Source organism: Lytechinus pictus, chromosome 9 (assembly GCF_037042905.1).
Source record: "Lytechinus pictus isolate F3 Inbred chromosome 9, Lp3.0, whole genome shotgun sequence".
NCBI classification, from domain to species: domain Eukaryota; kingdom Metazoa; phylum Echinodermata; class Echinoidea; order Temnopleuroida; family Toxopneustidae; genus Lytechinus; species Lytechinus pictus.
This window is the reverse complement of record NC_087253.1, coordinates 21,365,766-21,391,254: the sequence shown is the minus strand read 5'-3', so window position 1 is coordinate 21,391,254 and position 25,489 is coordinate 21,365,766. Positions and strand designations below refer to the sequence as shown.

Genomic DNA, 25,489 nt, shown 5'->3' with positions numbered 1-25,489 from the left:
GGTTATATTAGTATTCTTCAATTAATTTTAACCTCAAATAAAATGATATGTTCCATTCACTTTTTCAGAAAATGAGCAAAATGCGATTTGTTCCAAAATCGGATCGCGAACAGTCGTAAGGTGTGCGTTAAGTCATACTTATCACTTTGTGAAAGAGCCCTCGTCACTCACCACATCGTCCTGCATCGATCATAACATGGCCCAGTGGACAGCTGGCTTCGGAGACATCGGTCACGTTGAGGTTCCGACTCATCTCGTACTCGTTGCCGTCGATCTGAACTACGAAATGATCTCGTTCGATGGCCCTCCGGAGCTTGGTGATCAACCGTTTCATCTTCCGTTCCGACTTCTTGCGTACACATTCCAAATCACATCGGGCTAGAGAACAGTTGACAGAGATAAAATGGTATGTCTCGTAAGACTACAATAAACGTACATACAGCATTACTCTACTTTCTTGCTCAAGGTACGATTTATTCATCGAATCAATCAAACAATACAATCATTTATTTTAGCTACTGTATAACGCAATAGGTTTGGGACCCCTAAAGAAGCAGAGCTTATAAAGGGCGGGGCATTAATGAAGGGAATTATTAAAACAAGGCAACAGTGTACAAAACATTACAACAACAACAAATACTGATGAATAAAAGCATTTACAACTGCAAACTCGAGAGTGAACTCTGGAAACAGAATTAAAACAAAACATCACACTACAGACGTAAACCTATTAACGCACCCGCGCCCCTAACACACGCACCCGCGCCCCTAACACACACACACGCAACCCTCACCTACAAATATGGCATTCCAAGATTTAAAATAAGATATTCGTGATCTCTACAATACATAGTTTTCACATACACTTTTTTCGAATACTTTTTCCGAATGTGTACAACCTGGAAGAGCGTGCACAACTTATATTATGGAACGCGCACTACTAATATAACAGTAGGCCATGTAACTCAATTTGGGTGGAGCAAGGAACTTACTTTTTGCTGATTAATAAATTAATTTTGAGGAAACCCACATCAAAACGATGGTATATTTTATTTTCTTCAGTGTCGGAACATCGGATCTCCGAATCTACTACTTCCATACGCTGCAAAAAGGCCGGTGTTAATTTAACGCCAGCCTGGTATCTATATCGGAACACACCAGAGAGGTGTTAAAACAACACCGGTTTGGCGTTAGGCTAACACCAATTTGGCATCTAAGCAACACTAATTAGTGTTAAGCCAACATCGGTTTGATTCTAAAGTGTTGTTGTTTCAACACTTTTCTGATATCTTCCGATATTGTTGAGGCTGGTGTTAAATTAACACCGGGGTTTTGCAGTGTATCGTTGCTGAATCAAAATAAAGGTCAAATGAAATCCTTACATGTCTCTCCATTGAGCCTGGCTCTGATGACGATCTCCACATAAGCCGTGATCAATGATCCACTTCCCCCATCATCCGTGATCGAGGAGGAAGACGATGTCAGTCGACCAGCCATTCGTTTTCTCCTCGCAGCAGGTTGTTGATCACAGCTAAGATTGAGAAAACTCACCTCACAATCTCTCCGACATCCTCCGGCTATAAAAGGTTAAAGTTTAGAGGTAATCCGTTATCCATTTTCGCAAAGAAAACATAACTCTCCTCAATCGAACTTCAAACAACTTTGCTTTAATTTTGTATTTGTTTTCGTACTATTTTGGCATATTTCAACTTTTTAATTGTTTACTATTGTTTATATTTATCTATTTATTACTTAAGTCATCTGTTTATTTACTCATTTATTTGCTTATTTATTTATTCAATCTTTTATTCAGTATTGGGGAAGGATTAAGTTTAACAATATGTAACGACGTATAAGCTGTAAGATTTTAACCGTAAAGATCCTTTGCTCTAAATTACAAAAGGATATACAACAAAAACGAAAAATCTAGATGATTTACCATACATTTTTAGAAAGGAAAGTAGATAAATACACATCTTTTTAATGGAATTTAAAAAAATTCTTTTCAGGATTGACGTCAGAAAAATCTTGTAACCCTGAGTTAAAATGTGATTCAAACGGAGACAAAATATTAAAATCATTAACCATACATTTTGAGAAAGGAAAATTAGATAAACAGACATTTTCAATGTGGAATATAAAAAATCTTTTAGGAAATGACGTCATAGAATGTAAACAAAATCATAATCACAACATATGAAGTGGAGCTTTTCGAAAGCAAAAAAAATGCATGAGAAATTACATGCATATAAAGTTAGTCAGTACTATTGAAGGTGAAAACTCGAGATGTCAATTCTTCACTATTATTTAAATGCTCTATTGTATCAAATTCCAAATGTTCATATGTTCATCGACTCGATAATGCAGCAACACAAGTAACCTCGATCGAACATAATATGATCGTGATGTCACAATGTTTAAGGAAAGATTAACCATGTTTTACATTTATTGGAGAAATACATCGATCTATTAAAAATGTAATCTATTGTATACTTGTGTGTCATACCATCGATTCTCTTATTTGCATACCACAAAAAACTAAATGCAAATCTTAAAATTCAATAGCAAGCGACCGTCTCATTTGATATCATAATTTGCTGTAATGGTTGACATTGTGTTTGATTGATATTTCTCATTACATTCAAATCAACCTGTTGGCAATTTATCATTATGATAATTACAGTTGAGATCATTACTTCTGACACACCATTACACTGAAAAAACGGTGTTTATTTCACAGCAGCCCGGTATGTTTATCGGTCCAAACCAGAGAGGTGTTGAAACAACACCAGTTTAGATTCAAACCGATATCGGTTTAACACTAATTGGTGATGCTTAAATGCCAAATTGGTGTTAGCCTAACGCCAAATTGGTGTTGTTTCAACACCTCTTTTGAGTGGACCGATATAAATACCAGGCTGGTGTTAAATTAACACCGGTGTTTTTCAGTTTAGTATTATATTCAAACAAAGAACAGCCAATGGTAGTAAAAAGAAACATGATCTTTGAAAAAACACAACTTTCATACACTTATCAATGAAAATATTTTTATAGCACATCATGCAGAAGGGTACTAAAAGAACTATTAAAAACAGTCATTAATCATTCTAGCTATACTCCATTTTCATGCAGGCCATTCTGGGTAGATATGCCCTTTTAAGCATGGAAAATAGGAAAGTGCCGAACTAGTCTATTAGAGCATACAAGTGTAATAAAGCATCATGCAGAAAGGTTTTGAGATGGAAGTGGGTATCATTGAAGAGATTTGGTTTGGAAGGGCGCTTTTATAGCTATATATTTTTTAATCTTTTTTCCCCCATTTTTTCTGTTTTATCTCATTAAATATTTCAATGTATTAGGGTTTTGAGAAGACTAATGCAAGAGCATTGCTCTCAGTTCTTTATTTCTCACATTTAATTAGAACTTGTCATTTGGCACACAATGAAAAGATCATTGGAATATCACTCAATATTTCCCCAACATAGATTCTTTAAAGCGCCCTCTCTTGAGTAAAAAGGGATAGGGACATGCCATAAGAAATGCCGAGAAAGAGGATAACGATATCGGGTTTTGAAAGTCAGATAACCATGGTAAAAGACGATAACATGATCAGAGGGTAAACATTAACATGGAACTCACGGTATGAGGCGTTTGACCCGACCCGACCCTGTTGACACACCATTTCCGGGGCATAGGTGAGAGGTCATGGCGCTTCTTGTTATAATTCGAAATATTGAGGGCTGTAAAAATGTGAACCAAAGTTCTCAGAAATCCTTCTCGGGATTGAATTGTGAACGTGAGAGCATTATGGTGCAAGGCCTATTTTAAACATGCAAATAAAAAAGTAACTTTAAAAAAGCATGATCTTGTGGCAAATTTTAGTCAATTTTCGTTCAACTGCAAAAGGCTTTAACTAAAAAAATATTGGCAATGAATTCATGAGAGCAATCAGAGCATCCAAAAACGTGCCTAGGCGAGTTTCATTCATGGATGTCAATGAATGTGTTCAATGAAAATAAGTGCAATAAAAAAAAGTTTTTGCGAATTTGTGGTTCATTCCATTCAAAATATTCTTTGTGCCTCTGTATTTGTGAATATCGAGGAAGAGAGATGGAAGCGTGTACTAGTATGTCAAGACTGTGCTTTCAGATAATTGGTTTCGGTGCAGAAACGGCGTTTTACCGTCACTGGCGAGGGATGTAGAATTGAAGTTACGGCTCTCCCATGCCGCCGATGAGGGCGCTGGTGGGTCAGCAGGGTCAAAGGTCGACTCAGTGTTAGACTCGTCGGGCAGGCTTTCAGTACCTGATAACCTTTGGTTGATGGTTTTGGAAAGTTGGCGTGTGACCCGTCGCTGTAGCTCACAACGGCTGGTGGAGAAGAAAAGGCGTGCCTTTCGACTAACCATTGGGACGTCAGTCGAAGCTGAAACGAAGTAAACAAAATATGTGAATTACAAGAGCTGTTCAGATATCGAAGGGTTATTTTAGCTCTTAGAAACAAAGTGTAATAAGGGTTAAATAAATAGTCGATTTATCACAAGCCCGGGATCTATATAAAAGCCACAACAGAGAAGTGTTTAATAACACCAGTTTGGTTTTGGTCTAACACCAGATAGGTGTTTATACAACACCAAATAATATTAAAACAGCATCAGTTTGGTGTTGTTTCAAAATTCAAAAGTTGCAAAATGACACAATATTGAAAGCCACTGTTCTTAGTGATGAGTCTTTTTTTTCATGAACCATCAACATTAACATGGACCCCTCTGCACAAGCAAACACATAATAAACAAACAATCATGCATGGGTATTACAAACCACGACTCAAACCATGTTATCTCACAGAATCATCACTACATAAACCACAACAAAACATCAAAATTGAAGGAGCAGGGGCTTGATTTGACTAGACTTTCACCTCTATTGACACAGACAAAACAATCATGTTCTGTATTGACCCTTCATGACTTTTTCTGCTCTATTTTGCAGCTTTTCAATTCAGACCTCATCCAACACTTTTGAATATTGCTCTTTTCGTGATAGCATGATCATAACAAGCATGGTATTATTTTAAAGAAAATTTAATGACCTTTTTAATGATATCAAATATGCATTGTGTAAAATTGGGAGTCGGGAGAAATTAATGGCCAAACTCAGATTTCCAAACTTTTTGTTTTGTTTTTGCGGGGGTTATAACCAGTATCTGGTTACCTGACATCCTGGCGCCACTGCGTGTCCAGTGACATTCCAATATCTTACCCGAACAGCTAGGAAGTGTATCATTGGTCGCGCCATGAGTCCATTCGAAATGCGTACTCTCGCCGCACTGGTAGTTGAACGTTCCTTGTCCTGAAGCTATGAAGTGCGAGTTGGACTCGCAGAATAGAGAACAGACCTCGTCGGTACCCTCTGTGGCGCACTGGAGGATAGCACGGGCTGGTGTCCTCAGCGGAAGACATCTAGTGGCTGCTCGTTCGAAATATAGGTATTAGTAAGATAATAGTATGAGTGTTATACACCTGTAGAAGTTGCACAATGTACAGAGATTTCTGGCTTGTCCTTTTATAGTGAATATGGACTTTACGTTTTAGGACGGGAAAGTTCCTGATGTTAACTATTAATAAGAATTCAGTCGAGCATGTGAATAATGTAAACTATCAAATGCTCAAAACGCTACACAACCAAGATCTACAAAGAGATCTACAGGCCTAGTTATGTTACAGACACACAGACGAAACCTTTTATAAACGTACCGATATGATGCTATTGTCAATAACGTAAACGTTTTGGTTAGCCTTGAGTCAATTTCGCTTGTGTCACTTGGCATTTATGAGATCATCACATAGGAAGCCACCTTTAAGACGATGGGCATATTTGAATGGCATATATTCTTGGGAGATACTAAGAAAATAACAAACAAGATATAATCAATACCTATACAATCTTTCCTATTTGGATGAAGTTTAAAACCTTCTCTGCAGAAACACTCGTAGCTTCCCTGTGTATTATGACAACCATGCTGACATCCTCCGTTGTTGATCGAACATTCGTCAACATCTACAGAGAAAAAAGAAAGTTTGTAATGATTATGTTCATGTAGAGAAAATATGTTTTGTCGCAGGGGCTGATGGTTGACAGTGAACAATGATTAATAACATCACCTGATGACTAGCACAAGATAATAATAATAACGATGATAGTAAGAACGAAAATTGTAAATGTTACACATGGTTCCACAAGGGTACACAGTAGGGCCAGCACTGTTCATGAGAATCCACCTACCTCCGCAGTGTGTTATTCCATACGCTTGGAAGCCTGCATCGCAAAGACATCTGAAGCTTCCCGGGAGATTGACGCAGGAGTGATCACAGGTATCATTCATAGCGCATTCATTTACATCTATATAGAATAAAGAAAACCCACTAAGAATGATATCGACACTGTAACACGAAGGTTAACGATTAATCGCTACTTTGAAAGAACAATTCTGATTGGTTCCCAGCTAATCTACTTAGCAAAATGCGCATTCAACGGTGACCATGGTAGGCTAATTCATTTAGCGATTAATCGCCAACCTTTGTGTTACGGGCAAATTGTGAATAATCTACATAAGTATTCGATCTTACCATCCTTGACACATCTGAAAGTAGGAAAGGTCCACAGCAATATAAAGACAGTTTCTTTGACAAGGTTAAGAACTGCCATCGGGTAAGATGATATGACATTTTCCATTCATTTAAAGTTTGATGCAGAATGCATTTCACACCAAATTTTCACCTGGGTCGAGTGCAGCACAGTGTGGATGAATTTCTTGCTGAAGGAAAACACGCCATGGCTAGGATTCAAATTCACGACCCTCTGTTTGAAAGGCGAGAGTCAGAACCACTAGACCACGAAGCGCACATAGCTCACCGCAAATTCTTTTTTTTTTGCTTACCTTCACATGCAAGTCCTTCTGACGTAAGCTTGTACCCTTTGGGACATGTACATTCATATGAACCTAAACGATTCGTACAAAAATGAGAGCAACCGCCATTATCCACCATGCATTCGTCACGGTCTGAAATAAAGAATCAATTTAAATCTATTTCAACCATGAAATATAATAAAATATAACATACATTAGCATCAAACGAGATGGTTATTAATTAATTTATTTATTCATTCTGTTTTATATATACCAAGGGTAGTATCTCTAGTATAGAACTGCTTTATAAGAGATCCCTGCACAGTTAAAATACATCCATAATACAATACATGGCAGGAGAATTATTAAACATGTGTACCATAGCATATAGAAAGATGTAACGATTAACAAAACCAGAAAACGGTAATAACGGTACCATACAAGATAAAAAAATAGCACGTTTCAATTCGTTGAGGATAAATACATATATTTAACAGAAGTCATTCAAAGAGCTGCAAGATGTCATTATAAATATGGAGGTCTAATCCTTGTTTTCTTTTTTAGTCAAAGTTCTTATTTAAACATGAATGATATACACCAATGTCAATGGCGGAAATATCTCCCCAAAGGTAGGGGGGCCAGAGGCTAGAACATTTGACAAGAAAAAAAGGGTTATCACCCAAAATGTCAGGTCATTTCGACCTAAATAAATTTGACAACCCAAAAAATAAATATTTAAAAAAAGGCTATCACCCCAAAATTAAGGTCATCTCATCGTCCAAAATATATTTCATTTCGATTTTGAATGATGTATTTCTTTCCATCACAAAATAAAAGAAATAGTAGGGGGACATTTGATATTTTGCCCCCCCCCCCTACTATTTTGGGTAGGGGGGACACTGTGAACACACTGTCGTTCTGGCAGGGTTCGGCACCAGATGGACTCTCTGGACAGGTCTCGTACTCACCATTACACGTCCGCCCATCGGCCAGCAGGTCAAAACCTTCAGGACAGCTGCACTGCACACCAGTCGGTGTGTCCTCACACTCCCGATCACATCCACCGTTGTTCAGACCGCATGTCTCTGTGGACAAAGTAGCGACCATTAAGTAGCAGCAGAAGATATTATACAGTCTGAGGACTTCTTCAAGTCATTGCACTTATTACGGGTAAACTTTTAACAATCTCGTATACATTAATATTCTCTGAAGTATTGTATCGTCAAGGTGCTAAGTGTTTATTAAGAGTCGTATGGCTCTTATTGACAGGACTGATTATGTTTAGAGGCCCATGTAGTTGACCAACAGCTTTCTTTGATTTGCATGATTTCTGCAATGGGGTTGTGATATTTCATTGACTTGAGCGATGTTTTCCATCATGTTCCTCCAAGATATTGAATGAAAGACCCCATCACTTCATTACTACATAATACATATATATATGTATATATATATATGCATATATATATATGTTTTTTTCATTCAATACGCATTATTGATATTATCACGTCCATAAATCTCGTAATGGAGATATCATTCCCGAAAAATTGTAATTCCACTATGGTTTTCGTGATTCTGTCTGTCAATCGAATAACTTTAACCTACTGTTACTTAAACCTCATTTGATTACATTTATGTGACATTAATATTAAAATTTTCAATAAATGCAAAAAAAAATAATAATAATAACCATGCACTATGTATTACGAGGATAATCAACAATCAACTCATAAGAGTAAAAAAAAACCTAACTCAAATAAGAAAAAAATAATTCAAATCTAAACATTTGAATTACAAACTCACACAGGTCTGTTTTTTGGTTTCTTTTGGGAGATATCCGCTGTTTATAAAACGTCGTTTTAAGAGATGGATCTTTTGTTCTTGAATGGATTTGATACGAAGACAGATAATGATATACTTGGTACTATCAATATCATAATGCATTTTCTATAAACAGCGTGAATTTGAATAAAAAGCCAAGTGATATCGAAATTCTGTCGGTCCTCCAGCAAATATGAATAAATAGGTTTTCCTCCAGTAATTTGGGTGTTTTTGGCTTGAAATTGCAAGAACTTAACAAAAGACAACAAAATGTATCTGCAGTGATTGACTTTGCGCGGAAAGTACCGATTATTTCATCAGGAGCCATTTCATAAAGCACTTTATTACACTTATGGGAAATTTGCACTTGCTTATAACTACCATGGTAACGGGGCCAGCCAGCCAATCCACGCGGAGGTTTCAATGGTAATGTCTACAATGGTAAAATTGATCACAAATTTCTATGGACGTGAATGGATGAGAACATGAATCACGCGGTTAGTAAGTACGCGAGATGTGTCAATTGTCACTTCATAGACCGAGAATGATTTTTTTACAAAAAAGAATACCTTTCTAAAAAGAAAGGAATTCATTTAAATATACCCAGTAAGCAGTATCATCTGCAAATTTTAATACTATCAAAGATCTTTTTAAAAGTTTGCAGCCCCTTGGTAGGACTATCGGCGTAGAAAAGTGACTAACAAAATAATACCAATCTGCAGCGGCAATTTTTGTAAATCTTTGGATATGAGAAGTGTTTTCCTTATTATGAAATACTATTGTCTTGATTTGCGCATATTAGCCGTGACCCTTAGATCATCTTTGATACAAAAAAAGGAGTCTTTAATGGTGCATTGTCGTCCCTCGTTCAGCTCTTGCGCCGACCAGCCGTGGAATTGGGGAGTTCTCGATGTGCACGTCCACTGGTGGATGTCACGTAAGTACGTCATAACAACCTACTTTTTGTTCACGGTTTACCAAGTCGACGAAATGAAAGAAGGTGGCACACTGCGCATGCCCAGACTCAACGATTGGCGCATCACATTTCAACTGTTTGTGAAAGCGACGTGGATTTCTCTTCAATCGTGTCTTTCGCCTGGATCGTGGACAGGCAGTGTGTACATCATTAACATTGCGCATGCTCTATGTATCGCGTTTTCTACTTTGTATACCGTGAACACAATGCATGATATTATGCCGTACTTACGTCACGTCCACTGGTAGACGCGCAAATTGAAAAGTTCTTAATGGTAAAAGACAAACCGATAATTGATTACTACGAACAGGCAACTGGAACAGTAAAACACATATTCTAATACTAAACACGAAACAAAGACAGAGAACATATTTGTGAAAGAAAAGTTCTACACATTTAAACTCGAGCGTACCTATCCCAGATAATGATGCCCCATTGTGTCTTGGACCGAGAACCTCATCTGCGCGAAGCGCTGAAAGAGACCGGTTTTAATCACGTCATTTGCATATGAAAGTTTAGCTCTTTACCAAACCACAACACAAAATTCCGACGCACAAGATTTGAACGATTAACCGTTCACTGTACCTCAATTTGCATCTCGTTTTTTTTATGATTGCCGTTGTTCCACTGAAGATAAGTTCAATCTTAACATATAAAAAATCAAAACTTAATACTCTCTTGCGCCAGTATTTTGTGTAGCGTGTTTGGATAAATTTACACAGATACCTTTAAATAACATTCCGAATTCTGGAGAAGTTGGGTTCTTTATTGTTAAAAAATACCATTCTAATAAATCGGATGTTTTGTAATTAGAATGTTTTCAACGTGAAAATTTTATTACATTTCATATGCATAATGTCACATGATTAGCAAATTATTGTTTCCATGTGACTGCCGCGTGGGAGTCACGTGAAAACCATGTGACAATCGCGTGATATGTACCTGAAGTGGAGGAATAGTCGTCCGGATCGTCGTACGCCTCTCCATGCGATAGCATTAGGTTGAAAAAGATACGAGAAAGTGTCGGTAAACATCTTCATCATGGACGTGGTTTGAATTTTGACGAATCAGAAGAGAGTAAATTCATGGATGCGCGCGCATCTGACAGTTTAGTTTCTCCAATAAACTTTCGTCTTTATTTTTCCTTTAACATCATTTCAAAATGGCAAAAAATTTACTCTTCCAAAAAAAAAAAATTCTTCCTCTTTATTCGATGTGAAGGCTTTACTTGTTTACATGATTATCAAAACTCCTAATTCGAATAAAAGAAGGAATTGCTCATAAATATGAACGACACGTTAAGGATACTATTCGTCTATCATTCAAACTTGTACTATCTATTAAAGCAAACTACTACAAAGGACGGTGCGATCAAATAGCAAATCATATACTACCAAGACTACTATTGGGAGATTTCAACTTTGCAGATGCACGCACATCCGACAAGGATCTATTGCTAGTAAACAAGAAGCAAAATTTGATAAAAACTTGGTGTTAGTTTCTATCTACAAAACAAGTTTAAATATAAAAAACTTTCAGAAAAGGATAGCATTAACTTCTGCCTTTGAACTTCGGATCAGGGTCCCGTTCAATCAAGACTTGGTGTAATAACACTCGCACAATATCTATAACAATGTTACAATCAGCCAATCAAATTGTACGATTTCAGTAGCTTTAAACTGTTATTGGATAATTGTTATTATAATACGTTTTAATGAAACGGGCCCTTATAATTCCCATTATTCTGATTTGGGAAGAACAGATTCGTGCATGATGGTTCTGAATGGAGAGGTCCGCATCGTTTGTTAGTATTTATATCAATTAATTAGCATTTTCATAAGCAATTTCCATGTTTGTTCACTGTACATTCTACACGTTATAATGTAAACCAAAACAAACCATAAACTTTATTAACAAAAAAATGGGGGATACGTTCCAAACACAAATGTTACAAATTCATTAATATGTATTTTGACTCAACGGGGCATTGAATATAATGATTAAAAAAATGTATCACTTGGGATCAAAATCATTTAAACCAGGTCAAATGAATAATTTGTTTATTCTTTCTTCAGGTACATCAAATGCACGATTAAAAAAGAAAGCACAATGATCATGCGAAATTGAAGATTATAGATAATAGATAAATTATTGTTATAGAGTATTATGAAAATGAACCCAGTTTTTATTGAATCATATTTTTGTGTGCAATTAAGTTGTCAGTGCATTCGTGCCGATGGCGTGAAGATATTTTTAGTATGCTTTTGAATACACGAAGGGGTGTGAACTTAAAAGGGTGTGAATAGAAAAGGGTATTGAATAGTAAAGGGTGTGAATGTAAAAGGTTGTCAATAGAAAAGGGTGTGAATATGAGAGGGAGTTAATATGAAAGGGGGTGAATATGAAAGGGTGTTAATATGAAAGGAAGTTAATGTAAAAGGGTGTCAATAGAAAAGCTGTGAATATGAAAGAGTGTTAAGGGTGTGAACATGAAAGAGTTTAAATAAAAAAGGATGTGAATATGAAATGCTTTTAATATGAAAAGGCGTGAATTTAAAAGGGTGTCAATAAAAAGGTATGAATATGAAAGGGTTTTAATATAAAAGGGTGTCAATATGAATGGGTGTTACGGGTGTGAATATGAAAGACTTTTAATATGAAAAGGTGTGAATATATGAAAGGGTGTGACTATAACAGGGTGTGAATATAAGACGGTGTGAATATAATAAAAGGGTGTGAAAGGAGAAATGAATGACGGCCTTGGCCTACCTACACACGTTCTTCCATCGGTATGAAGATTGTATTTTTCGTGACAGCTACAGAGTGGTCCGATTGGTGAATCTGTACACACGTGTTGACACCCTCCATTACCTAGAGAACATGTGGCTGAAAGATAATCAAACATTTGAATTATCACTGGTGCATATATGGGGGCCCAAAAAAAAAATACAAAGATAACAAACAATATCATTGACATAATTGATAACAATAAGAAGAATAGGGCCTTCTATGCTCGAGCGCCCGATCAAGGTAGCCGTGCTAAAGCCGGGGTAATAATAATAGCATGGCCCGCTGGGAGAACAGTTTTCGGAACAGAAGTGGCTACCTTTGGTAAATATGCAGTTAATAAATAAACGAAGTATAATCAAATAAATTCATATTTTTTATCCACATTCAAAAAAAGAAGGAGAATATGGGAAAAAGAGGAGGGTAGAATATGATATCATTTGCTGAATATATTTGTCCAAATCTATTACAAAATCAGATTTTTGGGGAAAAGGTAGAAATTTTCGCTCGCTCGCGACTTTTTGGAAATCTTTCCCCATACACCATGTTGTGTCGTCCCCTCATTATGTTCGGCTACTTCTGTGGATTTACTATATTTTTGGTGTTGGTGGACGACTTGGAGTGTTACAATTTTAAATGAATACTTACGTATACAGTTCTTGCTACCAGATAAAAGATAACCTGGTCTGCACTGACAGATGGACAGACCGTTGGCTATATCAACACAATAGTGAGCGCAATCAAGGTCTGGATTTAAACAACCAGCATCATCTGCATAAGGATAAAAGTACGAGGTAAAATGTTTAAAGGCCCGGAAGTTTGTTTAATGTTTGTTTGTTTTATTTTTTTCTGCGTTCACAATACATTATCACAAATATTTACATTGTTTGTAATAAACAAAATAATTCATAATGCATACAATATAAACATAATACATAATTTGAAGGAAAAAATGGTGTGGGCATATACTTCACATTTTGATAATAAAAAAGGAACATTAACCAAATTTAATGAACGCAGGAGACCGCCATCGTGAGCGGTTAAGCTTGTAATTGATGGCGGCCTCATAAAAGTTCACCCTGACAAAAAAGTTTATCGTAAAACATGAAGAAAAAATGATGAAAAATACTGCCTAAGTTTTGAGAAAAATCTATCAGAGAATATAAACGTTATTAGAATTTCAATTATTTGATTTGTGACGCCATATGCGAGTGACTCTCCTACATATCGAAAGGTAAAAAAATCAATGAAATGTCATTTTCTCAGAAAAATTAAAATGTTTTTACTGTGCATTCAGTACATCGATAGACACATCATATTATATCCGTTCCTCAAAAGAAAACAAAAAGAAGTCATTACGGACCATTACAAATTGAAATTTAGGCATTTTATATGACATAACATATGGGACAGCTGTTCGTTCATGAAGTCACAAATCCAAAATTTAAAATTCTAATAACTTCCTTACTCTTTACTGGATTTTCCTCACATAATAACCAATATTTTAATTATTTTTCTGCTATTTTTACAATAAACTTTCTTCAGGGTGAACTCCCCCTTTAAAGAGTTATACAATTTTTCCAATTTGCAATGATGGACATGATAATCCTTTATCTTGCTTTTTATTCTTCGATGTGAATGTAGCATAAGATATAAAAATGACCTAACACACATAATTTTTAGAAAATTTTGAAGACTTACTTGAACATGTCCTTCCGTCTTCATTTAAATACATTCCTTTTGGACACGAACACTCGTAACTACCTATCGTGTTTATACATTCATGCTGACACCGGTGTTCTCCAGTAGTACATTCATCTTTATCTGAAATGCAATACATAAATATTGTTCCAATTATGTAAAAATATCAAAGAGGCGCGATAGCTCAGTCGGTAGAGCGGGAATTTCGGATTCCGGTGACCCGGGTTCGATTCCCACTTAGTGCGCTAGTGCCCTTTGGTAAAGCATTAATCCTCTTTACCAGGTCCCTCGGAGAGGACCGTAAGCCTTTGGTCCTCTAGTTGCTTGCTTACAAGCATTCATTCGTCCAATTGCCAACTCGTCTATACTATAATTTGGTCTACCATCAGTTCGTCCAATATCCACATGGTTAAATTGCCATTTCATCCACTCACCATTTCGTCTAATAATATAGCTGGTCCAATTTTAGTCCATATACCGTTTGGTCGAATTAGTGTTAATTGGGCAAAATGAATCAAAATATAACGAATATTAGAACAAATAGTTATGAGACCAAATGGTCATTAGACGAAGTGATTATTGGATCAAATGGTAATTGTACCAAGTGGTTGTTAGACGAAATGTTGATGGACGGAATGGCATTAGACTAAATGAAGGTAGACCATGTGGTGAGTGGACGAGTTGGCAGTGAACGAATTGGCAATTTACCCTAATCCTAGACCCTCTACAATCAGTTCGTCTAATAGCCATTTGGTCAATCACCATCTGACCCATTTACAATTTTTTTTATTTGCCAGTTAGTCTATACCTATTTGGTCTAATATCTACTTGGTGTAACACCACTTACTTTATAATAGACCAGCAGTTTATGAACTAAAATTGCATTTGATAAAGTGAAAAGAAAAAATTAATAAATTAATAAATTAAACGAAGCAGATATTACACAAATTGGTCATTCGACTAATTGAGACTTAGGCGAAGTGCGTATTGGACCAAATGTAGTTCATAAACCGACCACTTACCATGCTTAATGGAAGGAACATTACTAAAAAGTGAAACTATTATATAAAGTTATTACAAATCAATATTGATTATAAAACACCATAACGTAAAACTTAACACATCAAAACATATCTAAAATGATAAAATGGTAAAGAGAGCAAACAAGAAAACATTTTTTTAAACAATCACCCATTTGCACACCCTCTCACCCTTAACTCTCTCTCTCATTCTCAAACATGGCTTAACGAAATTCAATTCAAGATATTTTGTAATCCCTGAAATATTTTGACATATACAAAAAAATGTATATATATGGGCAAGCGCGTACACAAATAAAATAAAAAATTCACTAAGAACATTAAAAGTGAAACGAAGAAAATCAGAGCGAAGGTGATGTCGTCCATTCATTATGTGTTCTCCTGTAAACACGCACTTACCTAAGCAATCCTTTCCCTCTCTGTGCAAGGTAAACCCGGCATAGCAGCCGCATTGGTAGCTTCCTAATGTATTTATACAAGTGTGTACGCAGCCTCCACTTTTTACTTGGCATTCGTCCACATCTGTAAAAATGTATTTGCATAGCACAAACAATTGTAAAAGCATGAAGACAGAAATATGCATTCGAATGTCATAAAGGGAAACGGTGGATGAAATTCATAGTTCTTGATGTTGAAGACATTCATTAACTTTGTGAACATGAATTTTCTTAATACAATTTAGGATGAGTTTTGTATGTGGAAAGAATGATATCAATTAAATACTTCCAAGTGAACACAAAGTTTTTCCAAATTAGCCCTCTTTCACTGAGCTGAAAATAATTGTATGGCGGAGTTTGTTAAATCTTTCCACCTCTCTTCATGCACAAACAAATGAAGTGTACTGCATACAATAATGAAAAAGTTAATTTTACCTTTAATAATTATCTAGCAAATATTCCTATAACATTATCTAGTATATTAACACAACTTGTAAAATTCCATAAAATAGTAATATTAGAGCAGCATAAAGCAAAAGAAATGGTTGTTAAAGTAACAAAATATATTTTATATATGTAATACACATGTATCTATATATTTTTTAATAAAGACGGTACATAGAAAAAAACATCCAGAAAACTTGAACAAAGGTAAGCATAATATATCATGTTAAAGTGACAGAAGTTTCCGGCATCAAAAATCTTGAGGTGTATAGCGATCGCTTTTCGAGTAGACATATCTTACAGAAATTTTGAAAAAGTATTTTGGGTGCAGCAAAAAAAGATATATCGTCGCTAGGCTGGCGTAATCCGTAACATTTACGCATACATCAATGGCCATTCATGTTGGTCAGAAGAGGTTGCGATAACTTTGACACGCACTGTATAGTCGCGTAGCGCGCGCTTGAGCTTACGGAAAGCTGTCGCGCTGGAATTCAAAATCGCTACGCATGCTCATATGCACAGCGTTTAAATCATGGCCGCAATAGCATCGCGATTATGAGATGAGCATCGAACCTTGGACCTTGGAAAGGTGTCATGTAACTTACCAGTGCACGTGATTCCTTGTCTGCTGTAACCATCAATACAAGAGCACCGGTACGATCTTCTTGTTTGAGTGCAAACTTCATTTTCTCTACAGCTATGTCTGCCATCGTTGCATTGATTTATCTCCGTATTCCCTGCAATGTAGTTTGTAGTTTCAAGTCAAACCTGTGTTAGTGGCCACCTGTCTATAGCAGTCACCTGCCTATAGTGACCACTAAAACCGACGCCCATTGAGGTAGTTTGTGTGTATAAGAACCTGTTTTGTATTTCCCTTGTGTGGTCACTTTAGACAGGTTTTAAAATTGCCCACAATATATGCCGCATGGGAAAGTCACTTTAACTAATAATAGCAACATTGAAGACATATGAATAATCAAAATAATGTTTGAATTTGTAGAATTGATAGTAACGAAGATTCCGATTGAATCACAATCAGTAACAGGTTGATGTAATGGTATGCACCAGTCTAGTATTTATTTATATTTATTAATAGCTTATAATGAGGAAAATATTTTATTGTGCTTCACTTAAAAACGATGTAAAAATTATTGGTCTCCCTTTTGTATAGTCTGTATTGTGTATTTGCTGTTCCGTCAAATTAATGAATCTTTTTTTCAAGGTGCTTTAGTCGTAAGGTTCTTATCTTGTTTAATCTTATTTTGATGACATTTTCAGTGATTATGTTGGGTATTTCCTAATCGATTTTATTCAAATTGATTTGTGGTTGGGGTGGACATTGCCTGTAATGGGTTTCTTGATTTCAATCGAGATGGGGAAAACATTACTTCATCAAACTGAACAAAAAATATTGGTGTTGTCTTGTAAAATTCCTAGAAAATAGGCTCACTAGTACGATGCAATCGAGTATGACTGAGAAGAAGAAAATATACAAATATCACCTGATATAAACATAAATCGGATTTCGAGGTGCGTTGCTCTGCAGGGTCTGATTCATAACAGCTCACAAAAACAGATATACGTGTATGTGCATATTCAAGTCTTTGCATTAATATGAATTAATAGATAAATAATGGATAAGTAATGGGTGTATCTGTTTTGAGCCAATTTTTGAAGTCGTCTGATATTATTACAAAGATGACAAAATATCTTAATTCTAACTTTGACAATAATTGGGAGGCTATCATAATAGAAGATTAACATAATTATTTCAAATATTTTTATTGATTGGTATCCCTATACGTTCTTCAAAGACTTTTTTCATACGTTATCATACGCCCAGTAAGGTGTAGGTCAAGGAGCTCTGCATTTCCCGAAGGCTTCTGACTGAACTGACGTGCCCCGTTAAATCGGGATATCCTGGACGGCACGTTTGGCAAACCGCACGTGTCAAATCAATAGCATTATGGCTAACCTTCCCTGCAGGGGGTTCACGTACCCTACCAAGTCGATCAATGAGATGTGTCAAGAACAATTTCGATTATCATTTTGCAGTCGTTATGGATATTCCTTCCTCAAACATGTTAACATCGGTCAGACCGAATTGATTCCAGACGGCCTCTCACTTATGTACTATTGCCTATTTCGGATACCGTTTAAATTCATATTGCCTAGTATTTATATTATTTCGTCGCACTTTGGATACTCTAATAAACATGCTAAATAAACAAAAGGTCGGAAAATATCAACGACTGAGCTTATATATTTGTTTTTTTCCACAAGGGTAATTTTCTCTATAAACGATAATAGCAAGAAATAAATAAGTCATGGTATTTTTAGTAATAACCTGTCATAACTTATAGAAATGAGGCTGTCAAAATGGTTTACTGGTTTACTGATCGTTTTGTTGAAATTCTTATTTTATTTGCGCAATATTCTGAAGATTCAAAGGTACAAATAAGTTGTCCCTTCTGTTCAGGCCAGAAAATGAGCAACTAGGAAATAAATTGTGGAGTTAATAACACATACATGCACACACCTAACACACACACGTTCGACTTTAACATCTATCCGTCAATATCAGCATCATGGATATATACATAGCTTCTGCTCCTCTTTCTCTTTTTCACTCTGTAATTACACTAAATTCTGAAGCTTTTGATCTGGGCTAACTTACAAAACATAAACCGATAGCTAAACTTTACTACATGAGTTGGGATGATTTATTTAAATTGACTAGGATAGCCGATAGCATGATACTTTATAAGAATAGCTCTCCGTCTTATCACAGCATGGTTGTATATACTTTAAAGAAACATAGCGTAAACTTGGCTTCGAACCCTAAACCCGCATAGCAAGAACTCTTCCTCCTTTATCTCACCTCTACAGGTAAATCGATTCTTCCTCGCCTTAAAACAAAGTAGACGCGAGACCATCGGAAAACAATTTCACCTTGTCCCTGAAACGTCAGAGTGGATATTTCTCGCCCTTAACTTTTGTAGCATCGCTACACACAAACAAGCAAAGAAATGTGGCAGAATGATGAGACCATTTCCCAGTGGGATGCTGTATGGCTCTCTCTAGCGGCGTTGGATTGTATTTATTAACACCTCGCCAGACGATCCCTGGACAATACGCCAAATGAATATACGTGTCAACATCCAGGTTGATTCGGAAAAATAGTAGTAATTATTACACGGGACCTTTCCTCACTATATTCATCCGCAAAAAGAATCAATGATAAAGAAACTCAAGAGTTTTCGAACATATTTTATGTGTATACAACACATACCATATACGAAAAAGGGACATCCTTAAAACAAGTTTAATTACAAATTATAGTGGTAGTATGTTTTTACAATTCTTTACTGAAGTTATTTTCTCTAAAAATTTCCGGTCAAGACATGTGAAATCTATGATTTCTTAGCGAATAATTATACATTCTTACATTCTTAAAACCGGATTGAGCATTTACCAAATATTTGTAGGATATCTTTCACCGACCTAGGTAACAATACTTGTTTTCGTAAACATATGAAAAAAGGGCCTTCCGCTCCATTCAGTCTTTGCAAACAGATAATCCTTCATCAATATTTCTTAATTCATCCTTTCTTTCAATTGAACTATGGAAAGACGAATAAAACACAAATGCTATTGCTGTATAACCTATATTACACCTTTAGCAAGACACACCTACTTTGAAATATGCATCAAGGCGATTTTTGAAATGTTTCACCGTATTTGCATCTCACCATGTAAAAATTTGGTCTCATTACAAAACAATCAGCTATTACTTTGGGATATTTTAGAGAGTTTCAACCCCTCTTCGTTATTTTAAGAGATAAGCCTTGGAGCATCTCAGAAAAGACCATTCTGGAAAGAAGACGGTGTTGCACAGTGTGTTCGAGTGTTCAGTGTGTTTATAATGCCTTAACAATATATTTACAACTTGTAAACAGTCTGGAATAAGAGTATGTTCACGTAGTGCACTATGTAAAGAAGTAATTTATACTGTTAAAACGGTCAAATTCAACAGTGTGGAGGTAATTTCACACTGAGGACGCTTCTACGGCGGTAACCACACTGAGATCACATAGTTGACTATATCATTAAGTGTATTACACTTGATGATACTCAAAACTAAGAGCACTGTTATGATTCCACACTGTTTTTCACATTTTGACCACACTGTTGTACATTCCGGCTGTGGGATGGACACGGTTTGACCATTAACAAAGATCGAAGGTGTCAGATTTAGCACCTCAAATTTTATTGTGTACATTTTTTGGGTGTGACACAATTCTCACAAAAACCATTAGGTGATACTTTTACACCCTTTGGACTCATGATAAATCTCTAGAGTGCAGTTTCAACATTCTAGGGTGTGGTCCTCTAGGGACACGAACTTGTCAGATTTAGCCCCCCAAATTTTACTGTGTACAGTTTGATTCAGCTTTTTGTTGTAACACAATTCGCTTTCATGGCTTTACTTCGTCGTAATGGTCCGTGCATTGTTAAACTCCTTTCTCCAGAAACGTTTGACCCCATCTTCGATCCGGAGGTTTGACTGGTTTCTTTATTGTAAAATCATTTGATTTCAATGGCCCTCTAACTTTTGGTTGTTTTTTTATCGATGGACCGGCGGCAAAACTTGTTTTGAACGTCTTGTGAACATGTACATAGAATCTTAATTTCGAAAGTCCCTATTAGATATGTTGCCCGGTGAACATTGCCTTCATTTTTAATCGACGGTTAAGAGAAAGAGGATGTTTTCTACACTCAAGTGATGACCCCTCTAGCAAAAGTTGCGCACTTCATTCATTAGTAACCGGCAATAATACATTATATACACCGGAGATGAGGTTGGATAGCGAGTCTTGTTTTCCACGAGATGGTAAGAGGGTGACACGACGTCTTCAAATAGATATCTCCTAAAGCCTTCTGCCTAGTCTTTAGGCAGAGACCCTGATGAAAACTTGAATAGAAATGGGGTCTTGTGACGAATCTAGAACAAAAGTAACTTGTTGGGGGAAAAAGAAAATAAAAAAAAGAGAAAAAAATATGAAGGAATCTATTTTTTTATCTGTGGCAAAAATAGTCAATTCAGACTGGTTTCACTTCTAAAACCAAGAAAAAGAAGAGTAAGAAGTTGTATATAATTTGTCACATAATATAGAATATAATTCGACCCCGTCCATGGCCAATAGACCTCAAATTCAGATCATTCAATTAATAACCAAACTGAAGGCATGTGCCTGCAAGGTAGGCATATACCTTCGCCATTATCACAGTAATTTATATTTATCAAAATTCATTCGAAGAACTTTATTCGTATTATCTGTAGATTTGTCCTTCAATCGCATTTAAAAAGAAATCAATTTTAAAGTAAAAGCTTGATTACATGCTTGTTCTTTTCAATTCTTGGTTCGTGGCATCGTTCATTTAATAAAAACACTAACTTTATTATCAAGATAAACTAAGAAAAAACTGAGAAGAAAAATTAAATAAATTTGCATGAAAGAACATGCTTCTAGTACTGACTAACTATCCATTGTATAAGATATCAGACAAGCACGGACAGAACCCACTGGTGTTGATACATTACATTATCAACAAGGTCCGCAACAATATTTATTTCATCCATTACCTCTATCATTTAAAAAAATATATAAATAAGAAAGAAAGTAAATCGTCCGAATCATTACTACTGTCAAGATATTTGAATGTTTTCATCGATTTAATGTGCATTTAGAATAAAGTACCCATCAATGGATTATCTCTTTTTTTTCAGTTCGTGTGTCGCTTCAAGGTTGTATGTATTTGAAGAATGATGAAGAAATATCTTTATTTTTTTTAAAGTGTAGAATAAAGGCTTGAGTTATGTTAAGAGTTCTTGGACAGGCATGAATAACTTTTATCACTTCAGAACAAGTTGGCGACGTCGTTTAGGTTATGCATTCCTTTGCAGACTGCAGAAGCCCATCGACCGAGATTCTAGTAGCTTACTCCTAAGCTCTTCAAAGAAATCACATTCTCTTAAATTTAAGATACATTGAAGCAATCCTAGACAAATCATTCTATATAGAGTCGCCATGTCCTTGACATATATCAGGAAACTATGTGGTTTCTGAAGGAGCTGATAAATGGAAACATTTAATGATTTTAAAGATTTTTAGACAGTTATAGTGTCCATAAAAGGATAGTTCCGATTGTCCCAAGGGCGCACAAGAAGGTGTTTTACACGTCGCGTGAACTCCGTTGAACTTCAGTGAACTTCAGTACATGGGACTAGGCGACGGACAGACGGCATCCTCTCCAGCAATGTCTTACTCAAGTGACAAAGAGTTGAATATTAATAGGCTCGAGCAGCAGAAGTCGGTTGCTGCACGAGAAAGAGGGGTGAAGAGAGCTTGTTTGACCTCATTAATCGTAACACGACGGTATACACGATCAGCTGACACACGCTTTCCTAAAGGTGTCACGTGATCTAATCGACGAACAACATAGTCTGTAAATTCAGTCTTTTGTTCAATATTGAGAAACATATCCGCTGATCACTGAAGTATTTAACTATTCATTTGGTTTTTTTTTTCAAACCAGACTGCACCTGGAGCACAAATCCTCGGGTTGCAGTATTCTAATATCGCAATGAATTCTGGAATCAGTCAATTCTTTGACTTCAGACACCTTGCAAGGCAATCCGATAACAAACGGCTTACCGACTCAAGACTAATGCCTGGCATAAGATAAGATACGATAGCAGATCGCGATAATGTTCATGTTATTCAACTCCGCACACGATGGGGCGATTATTTGACACAGAAACTTGCCAGTGAAGGTTCAAACACCGCTTTTGGTGTCAATAGAATCGTTCTCATGTCTATTGACCGACGGGAAAGGCTCAATAGTTAGACATCTGGCTCAGGCTTGTCTGCAGGACGCCAAGTGAAATACACCGAACTCTTGAGAGAAACATGACGGTCGTGATAAAAGCAAAGACTAATACAGACAGTAATCAACCACTGCGGACATTCACTCTGGAATCTAGAACACATAAGTCTTTGTCTCCCTTTGTCTGCGCCATGCAATCGTTTAAACTACAAAACCAAATCAGCTGCCATTACGAAGAGCTCAAACAACACTTGAAGTAAAATTTCGTAGTTAGTAATACCTCTTACATGTCTTACTTTTGGTCGGTCAGGCAACTTGGTAGAGATACGATCGATTTTCAAAACATGTTTTCTTAAGTCTTTTGACATTGGCCCTGAGAGGACATGACCTGTCTGTGCTGTTCCTAGAGATGGCGTTGAACTCCAAAAGATAGCTGAAGAAATTTCTTTCTTTTTTGCTCAGGCGGGGGCTCTGGGGGTTTCTAGAACTTTCCAAACACGCAAAGCCAGATGGAGAAGCTTGTCATTTATGGAAACTTTCTGCCACAGCTTTAGAGTCTTACATCGTACGATTAGCTTTGGAGGAACTTGATTCCAAATCAAGAATCAATTCAGAATGCTTTTAAGGACAAAAAAACACAACCATCAAGTTCTACAAAATGAAAATCATCATTATTTCAACGACGAAAAATTCTCATTTAAATACATACTTATTGATCTGTTCTTGCTCGTTTTGTTTGAATCATCCAAAGATTTGGTTTCTCTTTCAACAATTTGCACCTCAAACGGAACACTAAGGGAGCGCTATCAAAGATGGGGCAACTTCCTTGCTGGAAACGACACAGTGTCCCACAGCGTGTTCAGTGTCAAACACAAAAGTGCAAAAGTTTTTTTTTTTCCTGTTTGCACACAGAAATGCCAATTTGCACCCTAAAACTTGCGACACTGCATCTTTTAGTGTGCATACTTGTTATGTACCCTAAAAGTGTGTAGAATGTAGCAAACTGCACCCTTGAAGTTATTGTACGAAAAAGCGTCTCAGGCATGTAGGATGCAAAGTTGCACCCATTGCGAAGCTGCTCGTGTTTCAAGGGTGCAAAATGGCTGCATTTTCTTAAGTGTGCAAATTTCACATTGATGAAGAAGGAACGTCTTCGGTATTAGGATAATCTGATAATGCTCTTGATTTTTTTCTTTGTTTTAGGTGGATTTCTTTTTATATGGCGCACTCTTTCTAAGGGTTGCGAGCGGGCAAAGCGAACGATTAAATGATATTTTCAGTAATATAGTAATAAATCTAGTGTCTACAGAGTCATATCGATCAGGGTTTCTTTTTACAAAAATAAATTAATTAATATTATTCTGCATAAAAAGTAGAATAGGGTGTTTTAATCAAGGAATTCTTGTTACAATTCCTTGATTTAACAAAAGATACTAGTTTTTATTATTTTTGAGGGTTTGGTGAAGTAAACCCTCACAAACCCTTACAATTACGCCTATTTTAGTAATTCAGCTGCATCAGGTTTTTATCTATCATGTCCATACATAATCTCAGTACAATTTGAATAGCGTTATCACATTTTCTTGTACAAAGATGGAAATTGCTGAAATAAATATAATCGCGCAAAAATTGAAGGAATGTTTAGTGGATTAGTGACATATTGCGATATTGACCTTGTTTGTGAAAAAGGATGGATTTTATTTCAGAACAAAACGGAACCGGATAGTAATAGAGTTGTGCTGTCATGGCCACTATCCGGCCATATACTCACGTCCACAGTGGGGAGTGAGCTGTAAGCAAGCAATGCCGACACGTCAGGCGGCTAGAGCCCGGGGCATGTCGGCTCCAGATCCGATCAAATGTTTCTGTTTGTTCTAGCAATGGGGTTAACCTAATATCACCTGTTCGAAAACAAAAATATTGGGTTCTTTAAACGTCTGCCAAACATACATGCCAGATTGGTCCTTGTTTTGTTACGCTGTGAAAGTTGTTGGGAATTCTTAAGCTAGGTAAAACAAAGGGACGCAAGACAAGCAAGATGAAACAACTATTTAATCTCACCACTATAGTTCTTATTTTGTTCTTGGGGTTTGATATTGGTGTTGTTCTTAAAGCGAGTATTAAAAACATTCCACTCTTTCTTTAGTTGTATTCTGCATATCCAGATCTAGATTGTGATAGGTCATACTGCAGTTTTTTCAAACAATAGGCAAAGTGATGAAGACAAAGAAAAAAAAATAGATCAAATATTAAATGATATTCTTTCATGTCATTTAAAAAGCGCCAACTTCGAAATTTGATTGAATTCAATCAAAAGACGCATGGTGCTAAATCTGACACCTTCGTGTCCCTACCACGCTCTGAGGTGCTAAAATTACACCCTAGAGATTATCATGAGTCAAAAGAGTGTAAAAGTTTTATGCTGTGTACATCAGGGCCCCGTCTTACAAAGAGTTACGATTGATCCAATCAGTGTCAACTGT

General features: G+C 36.3%; 1 protein-coding gene across 1 annotated transcript in view; it reads right to left on the bottom strand.

The window, feature by feature from the left end:
* The window catches only part of LOC129268596 (signal peptide, CUB and EGF-like domain-containing protein 1), a gene marked incomplete at its 5' end in the record, with an annotated part of 29,443 nt that extends 12,572 nt beyond the window's left edge, over positions 1 to 16,871 (bottom strand). The window contains 15 exons of the mRNA XM_054906134.2: positions 172 to 378; positions 1,383 to 1,577; positions 4,183 to 4,425; positions 5,262 to 5,468; positions 5,937 to 6,059; positions 6,285 to 6,401; positions 6,940 to 7,062; positions 7,878 to 7,994; positions 10,119 to 10,178; positions 10,649 to 10,687; positions 12,476 to 12,592; positions 13,142 to 13,264; positions 14,195 to 14,317; positions 15,634 to 15,756; positions 16,721 to 16,871. Coding sequence (XP_054762109.2) covers positions 172 to 378; positions 1,383 to 1,577; positions 4,183 to 4,425; positions 5,262 to 5,468; positions 5,937 to 6,059; positions 6,285 to 6,401; positions 6,940 to 7,062; positions 7,878 to 7,994; positions 10,119 to 10,178; positions 10,649 to 10,687; positions 12,476 to 12,592; positions 13,142 to 13,264; positions 14,195 to 14,317; positions 15,634 to 15,756; positions 16,721 to 16,871 — 2,068 coding nt within the window. The remainder of the gene's footprint in view (positions 1 to 171; positions 379 to 1,382; positions 1,578 to 4,182; positions 4,426 to 5,261; positions 5,469 to 5,936; positions 6,060 to 6,284; positions 6,402 to 6,939; positions 7,063 to 7,877; positions 7,995 to 10,118; positions 10,179 to 10,648; positions 10,688 to 12,475; positions 12,593 to 13,141; positions 13,265 to 14,194; positions 14,318 to 15,633; positions 15,757 to 16,720) is intronic.
* Between the last annotated feature and the right edge of the window lie 8,618 nt (positions 16,872 to 25,489).